At 43.1% G+C, this 26,743-nt stretch overlaps 1 protein-coding gene across 2 annotated transcripts in view; it reads right to left on the reverse strand.

Moving 5' to 3' along the window:
- Positions 1-26,743, reverse strand: part of hace1 (HECT domain and ankyrin repeat containing E3 ubiquitin protein ligase 1) — a 60,957-nt gene that overhangs the window by 32,919 nt on the left and 1,295 nt on the right. For both annotated transcript variants that reach the window (XM_078399850.1, XM_078399851.1), the window contains exons 2-9: positions 21,645-21,699; positions 19,397-19,486; positions 16,095-16,199; positions 14,597-14,672; positions 13,295-13,426; positions 8,826-8,908; positions 1,816-1,912; positions 524-625 (exon numbers count right to left, since the gene is read on the reverse strand). In XM_078399850.1, the coding sequence (XP_078255976.1) occupies positions 524-625; positions 1,816-1,912; positions 8,826-8,908; positions 13,295-13,426; positions 14,597-14,672; positions 16,095-16,199; positions 19,397-19,486; positions 21,645-21,699 (740 nt within the window). The remainder of the gene's footprint in view (positions 1-523; positions 626-1,815; positions 1,913-8,825; positions 8,909-13,294; positions 13,427-14,596; positions 14,673-16,094; positions 16,200-19,396; positions 19,487-21,644; positions 21,700-26,743) is intronic.

Here is a 26,743-nt window from a genome sequence, read left to right on the forward strand (position 1 = left end):
GTAGGTATTATGGAGAAATATCACCAATATAAATGTATTTGTTCATGTCCATAAGTTCTAAGCGCAGAATTAGGCCATTCGGCCCATTTAAGTCATGGCTGATCTATCTTTCCCTCTCAACCCCATTTTCCTGCCATCTCCCCATAGCCCCTCACACCCATACTAATCAAGAATCTGTCAATCTCTGTCTTAAAAATATCCATTGAAGGCCTCCACAACCGTCTGTGGCAATGAATTTCAGATTCGCCACCCTCTGACTAAAGAAATTCTACCTCATCTCCTTTCAAAAGGCACTTGAATAAAGCACAGGTATTTGAATAAAATGGCCTGTTTTTTTAAAAGATCTCGCCCAAAGGATCAGAATTTTCAAACTGAGTTGGATTGTAATATGAGATGGTGCAGGCTGGAACAATGACTGCAATTAGTCATCTATTTACATATTTCAGTCTCCCCTGCAAACTACACAAAAAGTACATTTAAAACTATCAACCAGTTTCACGATTTTGTTAAAATAAATTATTACCATGTTTTCCTTGATATCTTCATTCTGCGTCATCTGGATAAGTGTTTGAAAGAGTCTGGGATGGTGCTGGATTAAAATGTCACACGTTTCCCCATACCCGCCCTACAGAGGTGAAAGCATCACAACAATATTTTTGACTAATCTGTTAACTAAAGTAATCTTCAAATAGATACTTTCCAGTAATTTCCAGAAGCCATACATTACGAGGTAGTTTCTGCAGCTAGGCAAATGTAACCATCATTTAAAAACAGATTGAGCGAGAAAAAGGTAATCCACTGACCGATTTGCCAGACATCAGTAATCGGGAAAAATACCAGGCATTATTACAAAAAATAAGATAACAAGACATTTGACAAAATATCCACAGGATTAAATAAAATTATTGAATTTCTGGAAAGAAAAATCATCACATCTAAAAATCCTGCCAAGGATTTAAGGTTCTAACTGGTAGCATCGATAAGCAAAAACCCATGGGCGTAGTGTATTTAGATTTTCAGAAAGCATGATAAAACATTTGTGTAAAAAAATTAAAGCTATGGCATTGGGAATAATGTCATGGCATGGATTAAAAATGTCACAGGAAACAGTAGAAATTAATGGATCTTTTTACAAAACACACGGGGAAAAAGTCGCAATATGCATTGCGATAAATGATCAGATCAGCCACGATCAAACTGACCGACATGGCAGGCTCAAAGTGGCTATCAACGTATCACTGCAGCCAGTTTATATGTTTATGATCAATCTTGTCCATCTGCAGATTAATTTAGATAAAGTAACTTTGTTAGATTTAATTAAATCTGATTTAGATAAAGTAATTTAACCTATAGAATTTATGCTGAATATACTCTTGCACGTTTCGAGTCTAGTTTCTGTTCCTCCAATGTATGGAAAGTAAAAGAGCAAGGGGCGGCATGGCTGCGCAGTGGTAGAGTTGCTGCCTTACAGTGCCAGAGACCGGGTTCGAACCTGACTACAGGTGCTTGTCTGTATGGAGTTTGTACGTTCTCCCTGTGACGTATGTGGGGTTCCTCAGAGATCTTCGGTTTCCTCCCACACTACAAAGATCTACAGTATGCAAGTTAATTGACTTGGTATAAATGTAAATTGTCCCTAGTGTGTAAATTATCCACCATTGTATGGACAATAGCCCTTACTATTGTCCACAGTTTTAGTGTGCGGGGATTGCTGGTTGGTGCGGACTCGGTGGGCCAAAGGGTCTGTTTCCGCACTGTGTCTTGAAACAACATTTCTTATATCACTATAGCAGAAAGAGCAACGGGCAGTTATACCTGTACACAGAGATCCAGTGGAGTAACACCATTTTTGTCAGGTAAGTATTTGGCACCTCTTGAAATCAAGATCTGTGCTGTATCTCTTTGGCCATGACTGTAATAAATTGACAGATAAATTAATGAACTTTGGAAGTTGTAACCATTAAGTTTGCAAGACATCTTAAACCAACTCAACGTTTTCTGTACTAGCCAATGTCAAGAAATTACACTGATATCAGGCAAGATGACAATACTGGGAATGTTACTAGATCTGATAAAAAGCTATGTAGACTTTGGTGAGAGTTGTTGGTGAGAATCACTGGTTGTGATCTCCCAAAATTCCCTACATTCTGGAAATATACAACAAATTGGATAACCACAACTATCATTTCAAGCAAGGGAAGGAGGGACAGAAAGCAGGAAACTGAAGTCCATCCACCTATTATACGCGGGTTATTTTGGTGTCAATTCCAGCTATTGTTTTGGGCCCAGGTCGATGAACCCAACAGAACAAATTAGAAAATAGGCAACCTAACTGTCATCATTACCCATCAATACATGGGAGATACGTCCCTTGCTTAGATGATAACTTTATATATCTGATACGTGGTTTTACCAGGGACTGCCATGAGATATTCAGTGCAACTCATTGAGAAAAGGATGTCAATTTTTGCTCCAAACTTTGCTCCAACCATTTTATCAGGAGGATTGGCACTTGCTTTCACTCTTATTTCTTCGCTAGAGGATTGTGTCTTTTCCAATCTTGGTATCGTAGTTACACAGAAAGATCCATTTGATGCCAAAGCTCAACCAAAGAGGAATGTGTTTCCCTTTCACTTTGTCCGCCCAAAAAATACACACACCAACTTGTTCTTTGAGCTGGCTACCTACAGGCCAACAAAGTCAATGTCAAAGTGGATGAGTTATTTCACTTTGAAAGCAGTGCTCTGTTCAGAATCACAGACCTCCCAACATTTGATTTTACAAATTCATAATTTTGGTGACCAAAATTCAGAATTTTACATCAAAATTCATATTATAGCGCGTAATGCAACTTTTCAGCAAAAAAAAGTATGCATGGCAAATGCGCATAGGCGTTGCGCTACTTTCATGTGTGAAAAATTACTATTATTTCCAACAGTCTGTAGTTCTTGGACTACATGTACAATGTCAGGCCTATCATGATTATATTCTGCTATTAATAGAAAGGTTATTGAACAGAGCTACTTTTTATAACACAAAGAAAAAAATTGTTTTGTTTTTTCTATTTGTTTTTCCTTACACATTCCAATTCTCTTGGTATTAAATAAAACAATGGTCATAAAATGTATGACTAAGTTATGAAGAAAGAGTTGATATATGCGACTCGACTAAGCATACGGAAGTACACGTTGAAGTAATTTCGCACATTAATTGATAATCAGCCCAAAAAAGGTGGTAATTGGCTTTTCTGCCGTTTTATATATTAACCCTGTCTTAATTAATATAGTTATATATCATATCATCATATCATATATATACAGCCGGAAACAGGCCTTTTCGGCCCTCCAAGTCCGTGCCGCCCAGCGATCCCCGTACATTAACACTACTAGGGACAATTTTTACATTTACCCAGCCAATTAACCTACATACTTGTACGTCTTTGGAGTGTGGGAGGAAACCGAAGATCTCGGAGAAAACCCACGCAGGTCACGGGGAGAACGTACAAACTCCTTACAGTGCAGCACCCATAAGGATCGAACCTGAGTCTCCGGCGCTGCATTCGCTGTAAAGCAGCAACTCTACCGCTGCGCTACCGTGCCGCACTTAAATTTAATATTTACTCATTACAGTTCCACCACTGATTTTCTGGCACTCTTGGTTCCAGAGCTTTGCTGCTTTACCCAGGTGGCCAAGGAAGTCGGCCATGGGGATAGATGTGCTGGCTCCAGCTGGGCTGGAGTTCCAGAGCCCCAGCCGCAGGTGGCAAATTCAACCCACCGATCGGCCATGGAAGTCCCGATGAGGTTGAGATTGGCTGCATTGCCCAGCCTAGGTGCCACATTTTCAGGGAGACTTCCAGGGCGCGGGGGATTTCTTGCGGAACCCCTAGCCACCGAATTGACAAATTGCAATTACCGACTGATTTGCGGAAAAATGTGAGGCAAAATCGGAATGGCGGAAATGAAATAAGAAACTTTCCACCAAATTCAGTAGGGTTGGGAGGGGTGGGATCGTACTGTACCAGATACTGAAGTTCAAGTGGAGTGAAAGCTGCCTATGTGTGATTTATTTTAATGTGAGCTACCAGCTGTACATCACAAGATCCAATGGTAAGGAAATCAATGACAAATGGAGACCATACACTGCTGCATGGAATGTTCACATGTGGATAGATGGAGGAACACCTGTTGAGGTGGAATTTGGATCAATGATGGGGCATATTGGTTCCTCTTAGAGTTGAAGGGCAAGAGAGGGCGTGGGAAGGATTTTGTAGGCAAGAAGTGAGAGAGAAGGGAAGCAAGATTGGAGAGAAAAGGTGCAGAGGGTGGAGAACAGAGGTAAAACCATGGTGCAGAATGCAAAAAATGTATTTCACTGTATCTTGTACATGTGAGAATTAACCGTTAGATGTAAATAATGGGAGGGAGGTGTAAGTGGAAGGGGGGAATTAAAGAAAATCAGGACCTGCGATTCAGGATGAGACGGATCAGTGGGAGCATGGATTACGCAACAGTGAGTAATAAGCCTCTTACTTCTGTTTGTGATATTTTTATCTGCCAAAAAATGTATCTGTTCACATGAGAAATATCCAAACTATATTCATAAAATACTAGTAGAAACAAAGAATGGCAGATGCTAGGTAATATATAAAAGGACAAAAAGTGCTGGAGCTTTTTATTTCCAAATGCCGGCACGACATCAACCGTCTTGGGGTCTGAAGGAGGGTCCTGACCAGAAACGTCACCCATCCATGTTCTCCAGAGATGCTGCCTGACCCGCTGAGTTACTCCAGCACTCTGTGAAATGTCACCTATCCATGTTCTCCAGAGATGCTGCTTGACCTGCTGAGTTACTCCAGCACTTTGTGTCCTTCATAATGTACTATGTTTCCTTGCAGCTGTGATTTTGGATCAAATAGTTTTCTGCACGTACAGAACAAAAAGCCTTACATTAATGTAATAACAAGGACCTGCAGATCCTGGTTTTACCGAAGAAAGACAAAATGCTGGAGTAACTCAGCGAGTCAGGCAGTATCAATGCAGCAGGATGTTACCTGACCCAGAGTTACTCCAGCATTGTGTAGGAAAATAACTGCAGATGCTGGGACAAAGGGAAGGTATCACAAAATGCTGGAATAACTCAGCGGGTCAGGCAGCATCTCTGGAGAGAAGGAACGGGTGACGTTTTGGGTCGAGACCCTTCTTCAGACTGATGTCAGAGGGGGCGGAACAAAGAAAGGATACAGGTGGAGACAGGAAGACAGTGGGAGAACTGGGAAGGGAAGGGGAAGAGAGGGACAGAGGACACTATCTAAAGTTGGGGAAGTCAATGTTCATAACGCTGGGCTGTAAGCTGCCCAAGCAAAATATGAGGTGCGGTTCCTCCAAAATTTGCGGTGGGCCTCACTATGGCACTAGAGGAGGCCCATGACAGAAAGACCGGACTGGGAGTGGGAGGGGGAGTTGAAGTGCTGAGCCACTGGGAGATCAGGTTGATTAAGGCGGACTGAGCCATGGTGTTGAGCGAAACGATCGCCGAGCCTGCTTTTAGTCTCGCCGATGTAGGGAAGTTGACATCTGGAACAGCATTGTGTCCTAACTTACACTAACTTCTAATACAGTAACCGATCACATGTCCTACATGACAAAACAATTTAAAAACAAAACAGACAAAAGTGTGTGTGGGGGGGGGGGGGGGGGGGGGGAGTGCGCTGGGAGCAAATAAAAATGTCAATGAAAATTGAATACAACTTTGGAATCAATTGCATCAACTTTCAATATTTAAAAGAGAAGCAAAACGTAGCAAAAGGGAAGCAATCTAAAAGGCAAAAAATAAAAATGTAAAGACCACTGAAGTCTAAAAACTTGCTTCCGTTGTCCCAGAATTTTGTAGGCATTAACTGCCCCAAGTAAAGGGCATCAAAGATTTGGCAAGAGAATATCTGAAACCTTCCAACAAAAATTACATTACTTAAATCTCAAAGTTTTTGTATTGAAGCTGTGTTCTCGTGCTGATCACACATTTAGGGATCACTCCTTGATTTGTATGTAGTATAATCAGAGACCAAGTCACAACAAGCCTCACTGTATCTGGGCCATTTTCCTCAATCATGAATTGCTGCATCAATAGAGAGATGGGAAAGGACTGTACCTGGATCACCAACCACCGGGTGGGTCTCCCTGCCTTCTTGCATCTGAAACCCACATTAATCAGTAAACTGACTGAAGGTAAATAGATCTGTCGTGACTAGCAAACCATTCAAATTCACTTACGTGGCAAAATGGGGCTTACTTTTCACTGGCACCCGTTATCTTCTTATCTCCAATTAACCATGCGAGACAATGCAGTAATAAGTAGGCTGATTTTGGCTGCATAAACTACAGCTTACTAACTGGTGCCACATGACACGAAGCCAAGTAGATTCATGCCCAGGAACATTCTTGCACTTACTTGACAACGACTAAAGTCTCCTTCCTGCCAAGTTGCTCCCAAATTCTCACAAAACTACGCTGCATCCCTATAGGAAAAGAGTGCGCATTCATAAGTGCAGAAGCCAAAGCAGCAGAAGCTTTACAGCTTTTTTCACTGCACCTTGGTACGCGTGACAAAAATAAAACCTAAACCTACTCCCAAACATAAGTCCATAAGTCACAGGAGCAGAATTAGACCATTCGGCCCATCAAGTCTATTCTGCCATTCAATCATGGCTAATCTAGCTTCATAAATTCATAAGTGATAGGAGCAGAATTCGGCCATTCGGCCTATCAGATCAACTCTGCCATTCAATCATGGCTGATCTATCTTTCTCTCTCAACCCCATTCTCCTGTCTTCTCCCCATAACTCCTGATACCTACTAATCAAGAATCTATCTCTGCCTTAAAATTATCCATTAACGACCTCCACAGCATTCTGCAGCAATTAATTCCATTCACCACCCTTTCCCTCTCAACCCCATTCTCCTGCCTTCTGCACTCATTATAAACAACGTGTACATTCATTATAAATGCTAATTATAAATAACTTGTATCATTATAGCGCTTAAAAAATCAAACATCCCTATTGCTACCCACAAAAATTACATTCTACAGCTACTTTCAAGATAGATACATTGTGTTGTAGTGCCTTAATACAACACAAGTTAAACTTATTTAGCCTTTCCTGTAGAGGATTGATTAAGAATCTACTTTTCACACCATCAGCCCCTTGTGCTGGCTCCGAATTTAATGGCCAATCTTTTAACCACAACTTTCCTGTAATAGCCACATATTCCTTGCATATCCAAAAATCTATCACTCAATCTTGGATACTCTTCGACATACAGTCCAATAGTCTTTCTACACAGAGAATTTGAAAGATTCACTACCTTAGAGCGAAAAGTTTTCATCTTAGTCCTGAATGGCTAATTACTTCATTTTGAGATCATGACACCACAGCCAGGAGAAATTCCTTGCATTTTCCCTGTCAAGCCACAAATTGCTTACCATGAGCCACAATATTATGCATTTGATTAGTTTAGCATAGTGATACAGCACGGAAACAGGCCCTTCAGCCCAGTCCGACCAGCAATCCCCGTACACTAGCACGATCCAGCACACACTTGGGACAATTTACAATTTTACTAAAGCCAATTAACCTACAAACCTGTATGTCTTTGGAGTGTGGGAGGAAACCGGAGATCCCGGAGAAATCCCACGCAGTTCAATGATAGAATGTACTAACTCTGTACAGACAGCACCCGTAGTCAGAATCGAACCCAGGTCTTTGCCGCTGTAAGGCAGCAAATCTACCTCTGCAGCACCATGCCGCCCATGATTCTTAACCTATTCAGCCATTGTGACCTCAGGCTGAAGGGGTGAAACACTTGAGAAAGAGATGAAAACGGCAGTCATCGTTAAGGTGCAACTGCTTCATTATTTGAACAATTTTCATTGAGACTTGATAGCAGCAACAAAAGCTGTAGATTATAGTTGCTTGTTCGACAAACTGCATGGAGGTAAAATTCACTCTTTTGCAGTACAGATGATCCCCGACCTACGATGCTTCGACTTACGATATTTCGACTTTACAATGGTGTAAATGCTGGGCAACGGCAGCGACCCTTAGCTCGCTTCCGGTCACGTGATCAGGTGCATTTAAATGCATTTCGACTTGCGATATTCTCGGTTTACGATGGGTTTATTGGAACTTAACTCCATTGTAAGTTGCGGAGCACCTGTAATTCCGTCCCATCAGATCTAATTTGGATAAAAGATAATAGCTTTCTTCTATTACCTCTTCTGAAAAGAAAAGTTTTACAAATAGAGAGATCTATTATGACACGGGTGACTGTACACGATTGTGTGGAAAATGTGGTTGAGATCAGAGCTTCAAGCCACACAGGGAAAAAATACAATTGAAGTGCGGGCCACGTGGCCTATTTAGGTCTGATTGCCAGTTAAGAATATATTGTATTGTCATTGAAGAAAACACATCAAATTCATTTGATCTTTGTACCTATCCACGCCCGTAGATTCCCTCTCCCCTGACTCTCAGTCTGCACAAGGGTATAGACCCGAAACGTCACCTATTCCTTTTCTCCAGAAATGCTGCCTGACCCACTGAGATACTCCGGCATTTGGTGTCCAACATCAAATATGTCTTTGGTTTGTTGACAGTTTCAAAGTTATGTTGCCTAATGCTATTATAATAGTTTGCTTCGTTCAAGGCATCAGTTTAGCTGCTGATGTTTAAAATTATGTCATTTGCTATTGGTGAAATGCAACCCAAAGCTGCAGAATTCAAGTCCAACTTCAATGTAATTCTTAAAAATAAAATTCAATGGTACCTGCAAGCAAAGTACAAAGGAGTAGCTCCAGAAACATTGGGCCTGTTAATATCTGCACCACTGTCCAGAAGACAAAGTACTGTCTGTGGAAGAAAAGAGGATGATATTTAACAACTTTATAACAAAATCAAAGGTCATCTCAAAACTGATATTACCTGTTGTCATATATGAACACGGGTAAGTGAAGTTGTGTGCAATAAATTCCACAAATTAGAAAAATAGCAGAAAAAATAATTTTTGAAAGGCTAGCCAAGGCATCAGGACACTGCAATTAAGTTTTTGCACATAAAAAAGAACAACTTTGACATGCTTGAAGTTTAGAACATTAATGATTCAAAAGAGTAAGAACCCTTTTCTATGGCAAACAGCATATTGTTCCAGATATAGACTACACTTCAAAGGTCTTTCTTACTTAACCCTATGTCCTCTAGTTTTAGAATTTTCTTCCCTAGGTAATAGATTAGGTGTTTACTTTATTCATGTTCTTCGTGATTTTGTACACCTCAATAAGGTCAGCCTCCTACGCTCAAAAGAAAAAAGTCCAAGCCAATCCAACCTTTCCCGAGAACTCAAGCCTGCAAGTCCCACTAACATCTTGGTGAATTTCTTCTGCACCCTTCCCAATTTAATGACATCCTTCCTAAACATGGGCAACCAGAACTACCACCATGCACATTCAAGTTAGAGCAGAACTTATTATCAGAGCTATGACCAAACCACAACATACATTGCATAAGGAGTGTAGGAAAATAACTGCAGATGCTGGTACAAATCGAAGGTATCACAAAATGCTGGAGTAACTCAGCAGGTCAGGCAGCATCTAGGAGAGAGGGAATGGGTGATGTTTCAGGTCGAGACCCTTCTTCAGACTGAAGAAGGGTCTCGACCCGAAACGTCACCCATTCCTTCTCTCCTAGATGCTGCCTGACCTGCTGAGTTACTCCAGCATTTTGTGATACCTTCGATTGCAGAGCAGTAAAGTGACGTAGAACAGAGGAAGGTACATCATGTGGATTGACAATCTAAATGGCACATTTATCATGAACACTGAAGGAACTATAAAATACAAGGATAAAAATAACACAAGCAGAATGGAATGCACAGAAATGGTTTCCACAGGGCAGCAGAAATTCATGTGATAACATATTTAAGCCAATTTGATGTTAAATTACCAGCTACTGCATACTGCATAAAAGAGAAGACGTATAATATAGCAAAGATGAGTGGGAACCCAGAGGATTGGGAAACCTTTAAAGAGCAACAGAAGGTAACTAAAAAGGCAATACGGGGAGAAAAGATGATGTGCTAAGGTAAGCTAGCCAAGAATGTAAAGGATAGTAAAAGCTTTTTTAGGTATGTGAAGAAAAAAATTGTTAAGACAAATGTGGGTCCCTTGATTATTATGGGGAACAAGGAAATGGCAGACGAGTTGAACACGTACTTTGGTTCTGTCTTCACTAAGGAAGCCCCAAACAACCTCCCAGATGTACTAGGGGACAGAGGACCTAGGGTGATGGAGGAACTGAAAGAAATTGACATTAGTCAGGAAATGGTGTTGGGTAGACTGATGGGACTGAAGGCTGATAAATCCCCAAGGACTGATGATCTGAATCCCAGGGTACTCAAGGAGGTGGCTCTAGAAATCATGGATGCATTGGTGATCATTTTCCAATGTTCTATACATTCTGGATCAGTTCCTGTGGATTGGAGGGTAGCTATTGTTATCCCATTTTTCAAGAAATGAGAGATAGAAAGCAGAGAATTATAGACGAGTTAGCCTGATATCAGTGGTGGGGAAGATGCTGGAGTTGATTATCAAAGATGTAATAGCAGGGCATTTGGATAGCAGTAACAGGATTGGTCCAAGTCAGTATGGATTTCCGAACAGGAAATCATGCTTGACAAATCTTCTGGAATTTTTTGAAGATGTAACAACTAAAATGGTCAAGGGAGAGCCAGTGGATGTAGTGTACCTGGAGTTTCAGAAACCCTTTGATAAGGTCCCACACAAGAGATTGGTGGGCAAAATTAGAGCACATGGTATTGTGGGTAGGGTATTGACATGGATAGAAAATTGGTTGGCAGACAGGAAACAAAGAGTAGGAATTAACGGGTCCCTTTCAGAATGGCAGGCAGTGCCTAGTGGGGTGCCATAAGACTTGGTGCTGTGACCGCAGCTATTTACAATATACATTAATGATTTAGATGATGGAATTAAAAGTAACATTAGCATATTTGCAGATGACACAAAGCTGGGTGGCATTGTGAACTGTGAGGAGGATGCTACGAGGATGCAGGGTGATTTGGACAGGTTGGGTGAGTGGGCAGATGCATGGCAGATGCAGTATGTGGATGTGAGGTTATACACTTTGGTGGCAAGAACAGGAGGGCAGATTATTATCTGAATGGTTAGGAAAAGGGAAGTACGACGAGACCTGGGAGTCCTTGTACATCAGTCACTGAAAGTAAGCATGCAGGTACAACAGGCAGTGAAGAAAGCCAATGGCATGTTGTCCTTCATAACAAGAGGAGTTGAGTATAGGAGCAAAGAGATCCTTCTGCAGTTGTACAGGGCCCTAGTGAGACCGCACCTGGAGTACTGTGTGCAGTTTTGGTCTCCAAATTTGAGGAAGGATATTCTTGCTTTTGAGGGCGTGCAGCGTAGGTTTACTAGGTTAATTCCCGGAATGGCGGGACTGTCGTATGTTGAAAGACTGGAGCGACTAGGCTTGTATACACTGGAATTTAGAAGGATGAGAGGAGATCTTATCGAAACGTATAAGATTGTTAAGGGGTTGGACACGTTAGAGGCAGGAAACATGTTCCCAATGTTGGGGGAATCCAGAACAAGGGGCCACAGTTTAAGAATAAGGGATAGGCCATTTAGAACGGAGATGAGGAAAAACTTTCTCAGTCAGAGAGTTGTAAATCTGTGGAATTCTCTGCCTCAGAAGGCAGAGGAGGCCAATTCTCTGAATGCATTCAAGAGAGAGCTAGATAGAGCTCTTAAGGTCAGGGGGTATGGAGAGAAGGCAAGAATGGGGTACTGATTGAGAATGATCAGCCATGATCACATTGAATGGCGGTGCTGACTCGAAGGGCCGAATGGCCTCCTCCTGCACCTATTGTCTATTGTGAGACCACACCTGGAATATTGTGTGCAGTTTTAGTCTCCTAATTTGAGGAAGGACATTCTTGCTCTTGAGGGAGTGCAGAGTAGGTTCACCAGGTTAATTCCCAGGATGGTGGGACTGTCAAATGATGAAAGAATGGAGCAACTGGGCTTGTATACACTGGAATTTACAAGGATGAGAGGGGATCTTATAGAAACATATAAAATTGTTGTGGGATTGGACACGCTAGATGCAGGAAACATGTTCCTCGGTGTTGGGGGAGTCGAGAACCAGGGGCCACAGTTTAAGAATAAGGGGTAGCCATTTAGAACTGAGACGAGGAAAAACCTTTTCACACAGAGAGTTGTGAATTTGTGGAATTCTCTGTCTCAGTGGATGCCGATTCACTGGATGCATTCAAAAGAGTTAGATAGAGCTCTTAGGGCTAGCAGAATCAAGGGGTATGGGGAGAAGGTGGGAACGGGGTACTGATTGTGGATGATCAGCCATGATCACATTGAATAGCGGTACTGGCTCAAAGGGCCGAATGCCTTCCATGCACCTATTGTCTATGTATCCATGTACCTACAGGCAAAAAAGGAGGGCAGCTGGAGGAACTCAACAGGTCAGACAGCATCTGTGGAGGGAACGGGACAGACGATGTTCTGGGTCAGGACTGTTCATCTGGACTGAAAGAGGAGAAGCAGCCCATATAAAGAGATGGGGAAGAGAAGTGGGGCAAATAGTAGGTAGGTTGGTACAGGTGTGACGAGTCAGTTGGGGGAGGGAAGGGTGGATGTAGCAATGTAGGCTTAGAGGTGATAAATGGAGAACAAAAGGCTGCAGATTTTGGAATCTGCAAGAGTGTTGAGGATGGAGCCGCAAGTGGCGACAGATGCAAGGAGTAGACTGGTAGGAGAGGGACTGTGGTATTGCCTCCAGCGCCTTCAAGGTCAGCTGCAGGAGGCCCACCCCCACCCCCACCCTCCCTCCAGGACACAGAGGCGGTCAGCAGAGGAGAGGGACGTCAGGTAGAGGGCCTGCAGGCTTCCTGGATTGAGCCGCATTTCAGAACTTCCAACATGTGGACTGGACTTTGGACTGTTTGTGTTTCTGTTCTTTTCATTTTAAAAGCGCCAAAATTGTGACGACTGTGCATTTTGTGGTTGCGCAAAAGTATTTCACTGTGCTGGGCATACATGACAATAAAATCAATTGAAACATTGAATCTAGATAGAAATGTACCACCTTAAAAATGCTCCATTTATATAAATTGGAAATTCAGGAAAATGCATTTGTGTTTGACTGGTACAATTCAAATTGACATCAAATCACTACCAAGGCATGTGCACTCACCGTCTTATGCCCATTCTGACAGGCCACGTGTAAAGCAGTCTGGCCCATCGCATCTTCAACGTCCACATTACTAACGTGCTGCACTAGGTCGTGAAGAAGCTCAGTGCGTCCATTAACAGCCAGCCAATGAATCTGCAAAGGAATTTCTCTCTGTCAGCGACTTGCCGTCATTAATTAAAAAGTAAAATTCTCATTTGCAATTATCATTCATTTATTCTACATCTCTCTACATCGTCTATACCTCTCACTTCCCTTTCCCCTGACTCTCAGTCTGAAGGGTCTCAACCTGAAACATCACTTATTCCTTTTCTCAGAGGTCATAGCCTCAGAATTAAAGGACGTTCCTTTTGGAAAGAGATGAGGAGGAATTTCTAGTCAGAGGTGGGAGAGAGGAGGATGATGGATGGCAAAGTTAACATCGCCGCTGGACAACGACTCCCACCCCATGCAGGACACTGTCACTGCACTGAGTAGCTCCTTCAGTGACAGACTCCTTCACCCCAAGTGCGTGAAGGAGAGATATAGGAGGTCCTTCCTTCCCGCTGCTGTGAGACTGCACAACCAGCACTGCTCCCAGCAGACCAGTCAACAATAACAGCTAAGAACACACGGAAAACTGATGACAATTTATGTACCTTCTATTTATAATGAATGATTTCTTGCTCTCTTGCTATCCACTTTGCTGCTGTAACACTGTAAATTTCCCCGGTGTGGGACAAATAAAGGAATATATTATCATTAGGATGTTGAATCTGTGGAATTCTTTGCCACAGAAGGCTGTAGAGGCCGTCAATGGATATTTTTACGGTAGAGATAGATAGATTCATGATTAGTAATAGGGGTATGGGGAGAAGGCAGGAGAATGGGGTTAAGAGGGAAAGATAGATCAGCCATGCTTGAATGGTTGACGTGACTTGATGCGCCGAATGGTCAAATTCTGTTTCGATCTCTTATGAAATGACTGAATGACTTCCTTCCATGCTCCAACCATTCTGTCATTGAAGACATCACACTGACCTATTCCACTAGAAAACACCTAATACAAAGCAAGATTGCAAAACACAAACATTAACCTTATTTCTGCACTGTCTCATACAGACAAAATGTTACAAGTCACTGTACGTTTTTTTTTTAAATCCCTTTACCTAAAAGGACTTTCAATATCCTGAAACATGGAAGGCAGCTTATCAATATAATCAATCTACCTATTACAAAAAGGCACAAAACATTATGCATTGCTGTTATGAATCTTGCTGTTTAAATTGGCACATTCTAAGGAAAAATACGAAATTCCAAACTTACTGCAGTCAGCCCTTCATTGTTGCAGATGTTCACATCAGCAGCATATTCCAATAGTTTTCCCATACATTTTTTCTGCCTACAAACAAAACACAAACCTTGACAACCACACTTATTTATCAAACATCTACTGAGGGGGTAAAAGAAAGCTCACAACTTGAATGGGGCTCATTCACTTGTACACACACACAAACACAGGAGATACCTTACTATACTGTCTCTCCCATGAATGCATTATCAGCAATGTCTGCCCGAATTCAATGGACAAAAAGTGTATTTATCTTGAATGTCATCATGTTGGACCTCTGCCAGTGTGTCATGTAGCCAATCTCACCTGTTATTAGGTAACTGAACCGTCCTTTCACCCGCTAGTGGAGTCCTGACTTCCCATCTACCTCATTAGAGACCTTTGAACTGTCTTCAACAGACTATCCTGCACCAAATGTTATATTCATTATCCTGTATCTGTACACTGTGAACGGCTTGATTGTAATTACTTATAGACTTTTCGTTAACTGGACAGCACACAACAAAAAGCTTTCCACTGTACCTCAGTACACATGACAATAATAAACTAAACTAATTGTTCGACTGTCCTGACGGTTTGTCCTCCTTTTATTGACGGAGGATACAAATCCCATCCAAGAGCATCGTGGGTGGACCTTCACTGAAAGGAACTAGGCAGCTCGAGAAGAACTGTTTCCACTAGTGGGAGAGTCTAGGACCAGAGGCCATTGCTGCAGAACAAAAAGACATGCCTTTAGAAAGATGAGAAGGAATATCTGTAATCCGAGGGTGATGAATCTGTGGAATTCAATGCCATATACGGCTGTGGAGGCTGTCCATGGATATTTTTAAGGTGGAGATTGACAGATTTTTGATTAGTAAGGGCGTCGGGGGTTATGGAGTGAAGGTAGAAGAATGGGGTTGAGCAAGAAAGACAGATCAGCCATGATAGTAGACGATGGGCCAAATGGTCTAATTCTGCTACTAGAACTTATGAACTTGTGACTGAGTCATCACCAACCTGTGAAGATATGGACACTGATACATTGCAGTGGAGCAACAAGTAGTATAAGAAAATAACTGCAGATGCTGGTATAAATCGAAGGTATTTATTCACAAAATGCTGGAGTAACTCAGCAGGTCAGGCAGCATCTCGGGAGAGAAGGAATGGGTGACGTTTCGAGGGTCTCGACCCGAAACGTCACCCATTCCTTCTCTCCTGAGATGCTGCCTGACCTGCTGAGTTACTCCAGCATTTTGTGAATAGACACTGATACACTGCTGGTCACATTCAGAATCCAGAAAATAATAAATCTCAAAGTGATTATTATATGTAAAATGCCACACAACTGGAATATTTTGATTGCTTCACTATGAATACATACTTCAGTTTTAATAAAATTATCCAAACGTCCAAAACATACTTTCAATGAAAGATTATCATGTGAAAAAAAGTAAATCCCTCAATATGATTATAATGCTTCAGTATACTCACCCATTCCTCGCTGCTAGATGAAGGGGTGTGCATCCAGAAATGTCCTGGTAGTTTGGATTTGCTCCTTTCTTCAGAAGTAGAATAAGGCATTCAACAGAGCCACAACTGTACCAGGGATAAAGAAAATATTCATTTCTAGGCGAAACAACATTTTAATGCATCGGAAGGTACAGATTTAAACCGAAGATAGACACAAAATGCTGGTGCAATTCAGCAGGTCAGGCAGCATCTCTGGAGAAAAAGAACAGGTGAGGTTTCAGGTCAGAACCCTTAGAAGGGTTCCTACCCAAAAGGTCACCTATTCATTTTCTCTAGAGATGCTGCCTGGCCTGCTGATTTACTCCAATATTTTGTGCCTATCTTAAATATTTTAATGTTATTATTTTGTGATTTTAATTTTAGGTGATAATTCCAACTTCCAGATCTCAACAGATAGATTAAATTAGTTTTAAGTAGAGGATGTAAAAAAAAACCCTGCTTTTAATCAACAAGTAATTTTCCAAGGCAGAACAATATTTGTAGCAAAAAATGTGCCTTGTAATTTTTTTTTTTTTTTAAATGTGAGCAAATTCAATTAATAGATCAGTTCCTGTGCTGCTATTCCCAGCTTGGGAAGAGTCATTATGGTTGGAGAGCAGGCCAGAGAAGGATAAGAAAGAAAATCGGCAGCACATCTTCCTGCCAATCACTTGCATCAGAAAATGCACAATGTAAATCAACTAAGAACTCAGCCTCCAAATGGACATCCTAAGGTGATGTGGTAGGCTTAGAATTAGGCCATTCGGCCCATTAAGTCTACTCCGCCATTCAATCATGGCTGATCTATCTCTCCCTCCTAACCCCATTCTCCAGACTTCTCCCCATACCCTCTAACACCTGTATTAATCAAAAATCTATGTCTGCCGGAAAAATATCCACTGACATGGCCTCCACAGCCTTCTGTGGCAAAGAATTCCACAGATTCACAACCCTCCTATTCAAACCTAACATAGCACTAGAATAGCTATTCGAGCAAGATAATTGAGGCTGCAAGGACTGCATGCTAACACACTGCCCAATGATGGGAAAATACTGGAAGAAAAGTCATAATACTTTCAAGTTTAGGATCTTAATAAACATTATGCAGAATGTATCACAAAGTGACTGTATCCTGGATCAGGATTCCAAGATGGCATCCAACCCAGGCGACTGCGTGCTAGCCACAGAAATGGATCTGCAATCACACATTATAATCCCTCCACTCTTTTAAATCTCTTCTCTGACAACAACATTTCTTACTTTAACTATGCTCACTTTATCATGAATCTGTACATTGTGGATGGCTCGATTGTAAGCACGTATTGTCTTTCTGCTGACTGGTCAGCACGCATCAAAAGCTTCTCACTGTACCTCGGTACACATGAAAATAAACTAAATTCAACTCAATAAATAATTAGAAGGTAGACACAAAATGCTGGAGTAACTCAGCGGGACAGGCAGCATCTCTGGAGAGAAGGAATAGGTGCTGTTTCAGTCGAGACCCTTCTTCAGACTGATGTCAGGGGAATGGGCGGGACAGAGATAAAATGTAGTCGGAGACAGTAAGACTGGTGGGAGAACTGGGAAGGGATGGAGAGAGAGCGAAAGCAAGGGCTATTTGAAGTGAGAGAAGTCAATGTTCATACCGCTGGAGTGTAAGCTACACAAGCGAAATCTGAGGTGCTGTTCCTCCAATTTGCACTGGGCCTCACTCTGACAATAGAGGAGGCCCAGGACCGAAAGGTCAGATTGGGAATGGGAGGAAGAGTTAAAGTGCTGAGCAACCGTGACATCAGATAGGTCAAGGCAGACTGGGCGGAGGTGTTCAGTGAAACGATCGCTGAGCCTGCACTTGGTCTCGCCAATATACAGAATTTGACACCTCGAACAGCGGATACAGTAGATGAGGTTGGAGGAGGTGCAAGTGAACCTCTGCCTCACCTGAAAAGACTGTTAGGGTCCTTGGATGGAGTCGAGGGGGGAGGTAAAGGGACAGGTGTTGCATCTACTGCGGTTGCAGGGGAAAGTACCTGGGGAGGGGGTGGTGTGGGTGGGAAAGGACGAGTTGACCAGGGAGTTACGGAGGGAACAGTCTCTGCGTAAAGCAGAAAGGGGTGGAGATGAGAAGTTGCGGCCAGTAGTGGGATCCCGTTGGAGGTGGTGATAGTGTTGGAGGATTATATGCCGTATGCGACGGCTGATAGGGTGGAAGGTAAGGACAAGGGGGACTCTGTCCCTGTTGCAAATGGGGGGAGGAGGAGCCAAAGCAGAGCAGAGGGATATTGAGGAGACCCTAGTGAGAGCCTCATCTATAATGGAAGAGGGGAACCCCCGTTTCCTAAAGAATGAGGACATCTCCGATGATCTAATATGGGAAACTTCATCCTGGACGCAGATGCGGTATAGACAGAGGAATTGGGAGTAGGGGATAGATTCTTTACAGGAAGCAGGGTGAGGAAAAGTGTAGTCTAGATAGCTATGGGACTCAGTAGGTCTGTAGTAGATGTCGGTCAATAGTCTGTCTCCTGTGATGGAGACGATGAGATCCAGAAATGGTAGGGAGATGTCAGAGATGGTCGAAGTGAAAATAATTAGAAGACATATTTTCCATGAAAGAAAACTGCTATGACTTTTGGAGGAGGTTGTCGATATGAAAGCACAACTGCCTATTTTTGTTTATTATTGTCATGTGTTTCACGGTACAGTAAAACTAAACTCAAGTAAACTCAAATATAGTCATTTGATGTTTAGTAGTAAGGAAAACTTAGCAATTTTGTATTATGGTGGTGGGTGTTTTGATATTGTTTTGTAGAAAAAAGGCCTGGGCTTTCCCACTATCACCACTTAAGAAAAACAATCATATTTCAGGTTCACCAAAACGGCAGGATAATTTTACAGGAAACATGCTTTGGCAATATGCTGAAGAGTCCTAAAGATGTATGGGTTTGTGGGTCTCTGTAAGTTAACCCCAAGAGTGCAGGGAGTGGATGCGAAGGTGGGAGAACATAGAACTATCAATGGTCAGCATGGATTCAATGAGCCAAAAGGCCTGATTCCATGCTTTATCTTTCTGTCAATTCAATTAGCAATTCTTTGTTCCTCCATCCATAAAACCTAACCAAATTTGCCAATGCATGTGGAAAGGATTGATTTCAGGCAACTAAAGATCCTACCCTTTTTCTAGGTTTTTCTAACTGAGAAACACATCTAATGGAATACAAGATGAAGTTTACGATAATGCAATTATAACAAATGATACAAACCGCAAATATCTTGAAACTCACTTTGCAGCAATATGCAACAGGCTTCGCTTGACACGACCAAAAGCATAATTGACATCAAAGTTTGAATTTGTCAACAACTCTGAAACAGATCTTTAAAAAAGCATTTATTATACATTGTAAATAACTTCAATTAAATAAGAAAATCCTGATTATAGATTTTCAATTTAACTGCATCACAATTCAAACATTTGTTTTTAACATGTTCAGAAAATCTCTTTACAAATAATAAACAATGCTACTTCAATTAGTGACAGCTTTCTATATTCAATAATATAGGAAACGGCATGAATATAAGTGAGGTTATAAATTACTAGGAATTATCCTAGAATAACTAAAATTAAACCAAAATTAGGGAGAGTGGATCTCCAATTAAATTCTTAACTAGCTGGAATACAATATCAACACACTTTTGAAACTCCATATTCTCTTAAACATCTGGATGAATTTTAGCCTTCCACATGAAGTGAGATTTTAGGCAATTAACCTACACATACTATACTAACTAATCTCAGTCTTTTCATCTCTGGCCTTTGTCCAACCATCTGCCCAACAACCACCCCCCCCCCCCCCCCCCCCCCCCCCCCCCCCCCCCCCCCCACCCCCACCCCCCACCACCACCTGTCATAGAAACATAGAAACATAGAAAATAGGTGCAGGAGTAGGCCATTCGGCCCTTCGAGCCTGCACCGCCATTCAATATGATCATGGCTGATCATCCAGCTCAGTAGCCTGTACCTGCCTTCTCTCCATACCCCCTGATCCCTTTAGCAAAAAGGGCCACATCTAACTCCCTCTTAAATATAGCCAATGAACTGGCCTCAATTACCTTCTGTGGCAGAGAATTCCACAGACTCACCACTCTCTGTGTGAAGAAATGTTTTCTCATCTCGGTCCTAAAAAACTTCCCCCTTATCCTTAAGCTGTGACCCCTGGTTCTGGACTCCCCCAACATCGGGAACAATCTTCCCGCATCTAGCCTCTCCAACCCCATAAGAATTTTATATGTTTCTATAAGATCCCCCCCTCAGTCTTCTAAATTCCAGCGAGTACAAGCCCTGGTTTGTTCTTTTGCCAAACTGGGATGAACACTTGTTGTAGTTCATCCATGCGACCTTTAAATGCCTTCCATTGCATGTCCACCGTCAACCCTTTCAGCATCAATCGCCAGTCTACCTTGGACAATTCACGCCTCATACCCTCAAAGTTACCTTTCTTTAAGTTCAGAACACTTGTTTCTGAATCGACTTTGTCACTCTCCATCCTAATGAAGAACTCTACCATATTATGATCACTCTTGCCCAAGGGGCCTCGCACAACAAGACTGCTAACTAACCCTTCCTCATTACTCAATACCCAGTCTAGAATGGTCTGTTCTCTCGTTGGTTCCTCGACATGTTGGTTTAGAAAACCATCTCTCAAACATTCCAAGAAATCCTCTTCCTCAGCACCCCTGCCAGTTTGGTTCACCCAATCTATATGTAGATTGAAGTCACCCATTATAACTGCTGCACCTTTAGTGCATGCATTTCTAATTTCCTGCTTGATGCCATCCCCAACCTCACTACTGCTGTTAGGTGGCCTGTACACAACTCCCACTAGCGTTTTCTGCCCCTTAGTGTTGTCCTGCCGCTTCTCTCTTCCAGTTTTCTCCTCCACCCCCCCCCCCCCCCCCCCCACCACCACCACAATGTCTGAAAATGGATCCCGACCCAAAACATTACCAATCCACATTCTCCAAAGATGTGGTCGTAGATGTTGCCTGACCCACCGAGTTACTCCGGCACGTTGTTTTCTTTTTATTTTAAGTGAAACTAAATCTACTCAGATCTGGCCTGATTTAATTATGGCTATAAATGGCATTGGTAAGAGGTTGAAAATACACACTAAGGGAGGACTGAATTCTTTCTGAAGAATGAGCCCGGGACAGTTTTGTGGGATAGAGCAGGAAGTTATGTACATTGCATTTGCAAGTACCGCACCTACTGTGAATGTTTAATATATTTTTAAAAAGCACGCTCAAATACAAAATGATAGCTAGAACAAACCTACATCACAATTTAAATGGTCCTCGAGTAAAAATGAAATTGATCAACAGTAAAAGGTCCAATTGCTTTTATCTGCATACAATATATAAATCTGTGTTACCCCTGATGGTAACAGTTTCATTCCATTGGACGATTGCCACATACTTTGCCTTTCTATTTCATCTCAAACAATTCAGATCAATTAGACCCAAAACAATGCTCACCTGTGCTGATCAGCCATGACCATGGGCATCAATGTATAAACTGCAGTTTCATTATCTACAACAAAACACATGGCTTGTTATTGTGGTTAAAAGACAACACTGTTACATCAAGATTTTCAGTAGGTCACATGAACATTACCTTAAATTATGAAGTCAAAGAATATTGTTCCGTTTTTAAATATTTCCTCTCTGCCAAACACCTCTTGATTAGATGCAAACTACAGATGCCAATGGAAATAGACTGCAGGCAAGTCAATTTAGAGTTATACCGCACAGAATCAATCCCTTTGGCCCACCTGGTCACCAAGTGGCGACCAAGTTGGCATACTGGCCTAGCTTTTCACTGTACCTCAGTAAACGTGTTAATAAAATGAACTGAACTGAAATACAGTGAAAAGCTTTTGCTGCGTACTAACCAGTCAGTGGAAAGGCTACACATGATGACAATTGAGCCATCCACAGTGTAGAGATACATGATAAAGGAAATAACATTTAGTGCAAGGTAAAGTCGGATTAAAATAGTCCGAGGGCCTCCAATGAAGGAGTTGGTAGCTCAGGACCGCTCTCTAATTGTTGATAGGATGGTTCAGTTGCCTGATAACAGCGGGGAAGAAACTGTCTCTGAACCTCTTGGAGAGGGGAGAAGAGGGAGTGACCGGGGTGAGACTCATCCTTGATTATGCTGGTTGATTATTCTTCAAGGAGCAGTTTTCTATAGTGCTTGGACGATTCTGACGCCACAATGACTATCTCAAAGAAGCAGGTCAGGCAGCATCTAGGAGAGAGGGAAGGAGTGACGTTTCGGGTCAAGAAGCCGAAACGTCACCCATTCCCTCTCTCCTTGATGCTGCCTGACCTGCTGAGTTACTCCAGCATTTTGTAATACCTTCGATTTGTACCAGCATCTGCGGTTATTTTCCTACACATCTCAAAGAAGCAAGCCTGCACATACTTTTGACAGTTAATGTCATCACTCTCTTCCAGTTCCCCACTATCAATATTCTGGCAAACACCAATGATCAGCAATTCAACTCAACCAACCACAAAATCATAGCTACAAAAACAAAGAGGTTGGGTAACATACAAGTGACTCATTTGCTGACAACCCTAGGCTATTCCACATTAGGCAGGAAATGGTTTTGGATCCACATTAGGCAGGAAATGGTTTTGGGTAGACTGATGGGACTGAAGGCTGATAAATCCCCAGGGCCTGATGGTCTGCATCCCAGGGTACTTAAGGAGGTGGCTCTAGAAATAGTGGAAGCATTGGAGATCATTTTTCAATGTTCTATAGATTCAGGATCAGTTCCTGTGGATTGGAGGATAGCAAATGTTATCCCACTTTTTAAGAAAGGAGGGAGAGAGAAAACAGGTAATTATAAACCAGTTAGTCTGACATCAGTGGTGGGGAAGATGCTGGAGTCAATTATAAAAGACGAAATTGCTGAGCATTTGGATAGCAGTAACAGGATCATTCCGAATCAGCATGGATTTACGAAGGGGAAATCATGCTTGACAAATCAACTGGAATTTTTTGAGGATGTAACTAGGAAAATTGACAGGGGAGAGTCAGTGGATGTGGTGTACCTCGACTTTCAGAAAGCCTTCGACAAGGTCCCACATAGGAGATTAGTGGGCAAAATTAGAGCACATGGTATTGGGGGTAGGGTACTGACATGGATAGAAAATTGGTTGACAGACAGAAAGCAAAGAGTGGGGATAAATGGGTCCTTTTCGGAATGGCAGGCAGTGACCAGTGGGGTACCACAAGGTTCGGTGCTGGGACCCCAGCGATTTACGATATACATTAATGACTTAGATGAAGGGATTAAAAGTACCATTAGCAAATTTGTAGATGATACTAAGCTGGGGGGTAGTGTGAATTGTGAGGAAGATGCAATAAGGCTGCAGGGTGACTTGGACAGGTTGTGTGAATGGGCGGATACATGGCAGATGCAGTTTAATGTAGATAAGTGTGAGGTTATTCACTTTGGAAGTAAGAATAGAAAGGCAGATTATTATCTGAATGGTGTCAAGTTAGGAAGAGGGGATGTTCAACGAGATCTGGGTGTCCTAGTGCATCAGTCACTGAAAGGAAGCATGCAGGTACAGCAGGCAGTGAAGAAAGCCAATGGAATGTTGGCCTTCGAAACAAGAGGAGTTGAGTATAGGAGCAAAGGGGTCCTTCTGCAGTCGTACCGGGCCCTGGTGAGACCGCACCTGGAGTACTGTGTGCAGTTTTGGTCTCCAAATTTGAGGAAGGATATTCTTGCTATTGAGGGCGTGTAGTGTAGGTTCACTAGGTTAATTCCCGGAATGGCGGGACTGTCGTATGTTGAAAGGCTGGAGCAATTAGGCTTGTATACACTGGAATTTAGAAGGATGAGGGGGGATCTTATTGAAACATATAAGATAATTAGGGGATTGGACACATTAGAGGCAGGAAACATGTTCCCAATGTTGGGGGAGTCCAGAACAAGGGGCCACAGTTTAAGAATAAGGGGTAGGCCATTTAGAACGGAGATGAGGAAGAACTTTTTCAGTCAGAGAGTGGTGAACGTGTGGAATTCTCTGCCTCAGAAGGCAGTGGAGGCCAGTTCGTTGGATGCTTTCAAGAGAGAGCTGGATAGAGCTCTTAAGGATAGCAGAGTGAGGGGGTATGGGGAGAAGGCAGGAACGGGGTACTGATTGAGAGTGATCAGCCATGATCGCATTGAATGGCGGTGCTGGCTCGAGGGGCTGAATGGCCTACTCCTGCACCTATTGTCTATTGACTGCCGGTGCACAGAAACACCATCTGGAAAAGCCAGGTTCCCCTCAGTTTCCGACCACTGCATTGACGAGGAATTATATTGCTGGTCTTTCATCGCCACAACATCCAAACTCTGGAACTGTCTATCCCACAGTACCGCTAGATACTTGAGTAAACATGCCAACATGTCAGAACTGTCCAGATCGAAGGTATTTATTCACAAAATGCTGGAGTAACTCAGCAGGTCAGGCAGCATCTCAGGAGAGAAGGAATGGGTGACGTTTCGGGGCGAGACCTTCAGTCTGAAGAAGGGTCTCGACCCGAAACGTCACCTATTCCTTCTCTCCCGAGATACTGCCTGACCTGCTGAGTTACTCCAGCATTTTGTGAATAAATACCTTCGATTTGTACCAGCATCTGCAGTTATTTTCTTATACAGAACTGTCCAGATGACTAGTTTAGAGATAGAGCGGAAACAGGCCCTTCGGCCCACCGAGTCTGCACCGGCCAGCGATCCCCGCACATTAGCATTCCCCTACACACACTCGGGCCAATTTTACATTTACACTGAGCCAATTAATCGACAAACCTGAATGTCTTTGGAGTTTGGGAGGAAACAGTTTAAGAATAAGGGGTAGGCCATTTAGAAGGGAGATGAGGAAGAACTTTTTCAGTCAGAGAGTGGTGAAGGTTTGGAATTCTCTGCCTCAGAAGGCAATGGAGGCCAGTTCGTTGGATGCTTTCAAGAGAGAGCTGGATAGAGCTCTTAAGGATACCGGAGTGAGGGGGTATGGGGAGAAGGCAGGAACGGGGTACTGATTGAGAGTGATCAGCCATGTTCGCATTGAATGGCGGTGCTGGCTCGAAGGGCTGAATGGCCTACTCCTGCACCTATTGTCTATTGAAACCGGAGCACCTGGAGAAAACCCATGTGGTCACAGGGAGAACGTACATACTCTGTACTGACAGCAACCGTAGACAGGATTGAATCTGGTTCTGTGGCGCTGTAAGGCAACATCTCTACAGCTGTGCCACTGTGCGGCCCAAATCATACTACTCGAATTGTTAGGGAATAGTCGGCCATGGTGAAGTGCTGGTCAAAGTAATTAGTATATCTGCATACTCAATGTAGTATAAGAAGATAACAATAGACAATAGGTGCAGGAGTAGGCCATTCAGCCCTTCGAGCCAGCACCGCCATTCAATGCGATCATGGCTGATCACTCTCAATCAGTACCCCGTTCCTGCCTTCTCCCCATACCCCCTCACTCCGCTATCCTTAAGAGCTCTATCCAGCTCTCTCTTGAAAGCATCCAACGCAGATGCTGGTACAAATCAAAGGTATTTATTCACAAAATGCTGGAGTAACTCAGCAGGTCAGGCAGCATCTCAGGAGAGAAGGAATGGGTGACGTTTCGGGTCGAGACCCTTCCTCAGACTCAGTGTTCTGCAGAGACATGTTGGACCAGAGGGCCTGTTTCTCTGCTGCATGGCACTATAATCCAGGCAGATCTAGCCACTAAAATGTTGTCAACCATTGAGATAATCTTTGGTTTAATTAACTTGATATCATTTTTAATCCAAGCCAAAATGGAAACATTGCAAATAAGGAATGATAAAGCAAATTATTGTTCCACGTCCCCATACATTTGCCTACCACGCCAACACCTGGCCCAAAACCCACTCTCACCACCCCCAACAAGCATACTGTCACAACTTGGTTTGGGAAGAGCTTTCCCCAAGACTATAAGAAATTAGAATGTTGTACATTGTAGCCCAGTCCCACGTTTGACCACCTTGTCCCATCGCCCATGCCCCAACCCACAACTCAAATGCCTGGGCCACCTCCCAGTCCTCACCCCTACGACCCAGCCCTCACCTCCCTGGGCCGTTCCCACTCTCCTCCCCAGGCCCGCACCCATCCATCTCACCCACTCCCCAACCACCTGGGATACTCATCCACCTGCCAAAACCCTCACCCACCCCACCAACTGGGCCGAGACCCTCAAATCCTTATTCCCTTCCCCCCCGCCTCTGCCCCCCCAGCCCAGACACCCCTTCCCCCACCCCCCCCGCCGAGCTCTGCCCTCAACCTTCAGTTCCCCAGAGCCCAGCCCTCACCCCCTCCTATGCAGCCCTCACCTCCTCCTACCTCTCAGCCCTCACCCCCTCCTACCTCCAGCCCTCACCCCCTCCTGCCTCTCAGACTCAGCCCTCATCCCCAAAGCCCAACCCACACCACTCTCTACACACAAACCCCTCAGTCCTCAACCCTCCTCCCAACCCCCCCCCCCCCTCCAACCCCGAGGCCCATGACACCCTCACCCTGGGTCCCAGCCCTGTCTCT

The sequence above is a fragment of the Rhinoraja longicauda genome, chromosome 5 (genome assembly GCF_053455715.1).
Source record: "Rhinoraja longicauda isolate Sanriku21f chromosome 5, sRhiLon1.1, whole genome shotgun sequence".
In the NCBI taxonomy this organism is placed as follows: Eukaryota; Metazoa; Chordata; class Chondrichthyes; order Rajiformes; family Arhynchobatidae; genus Rhinoraja; species Rhinoraja longicauda.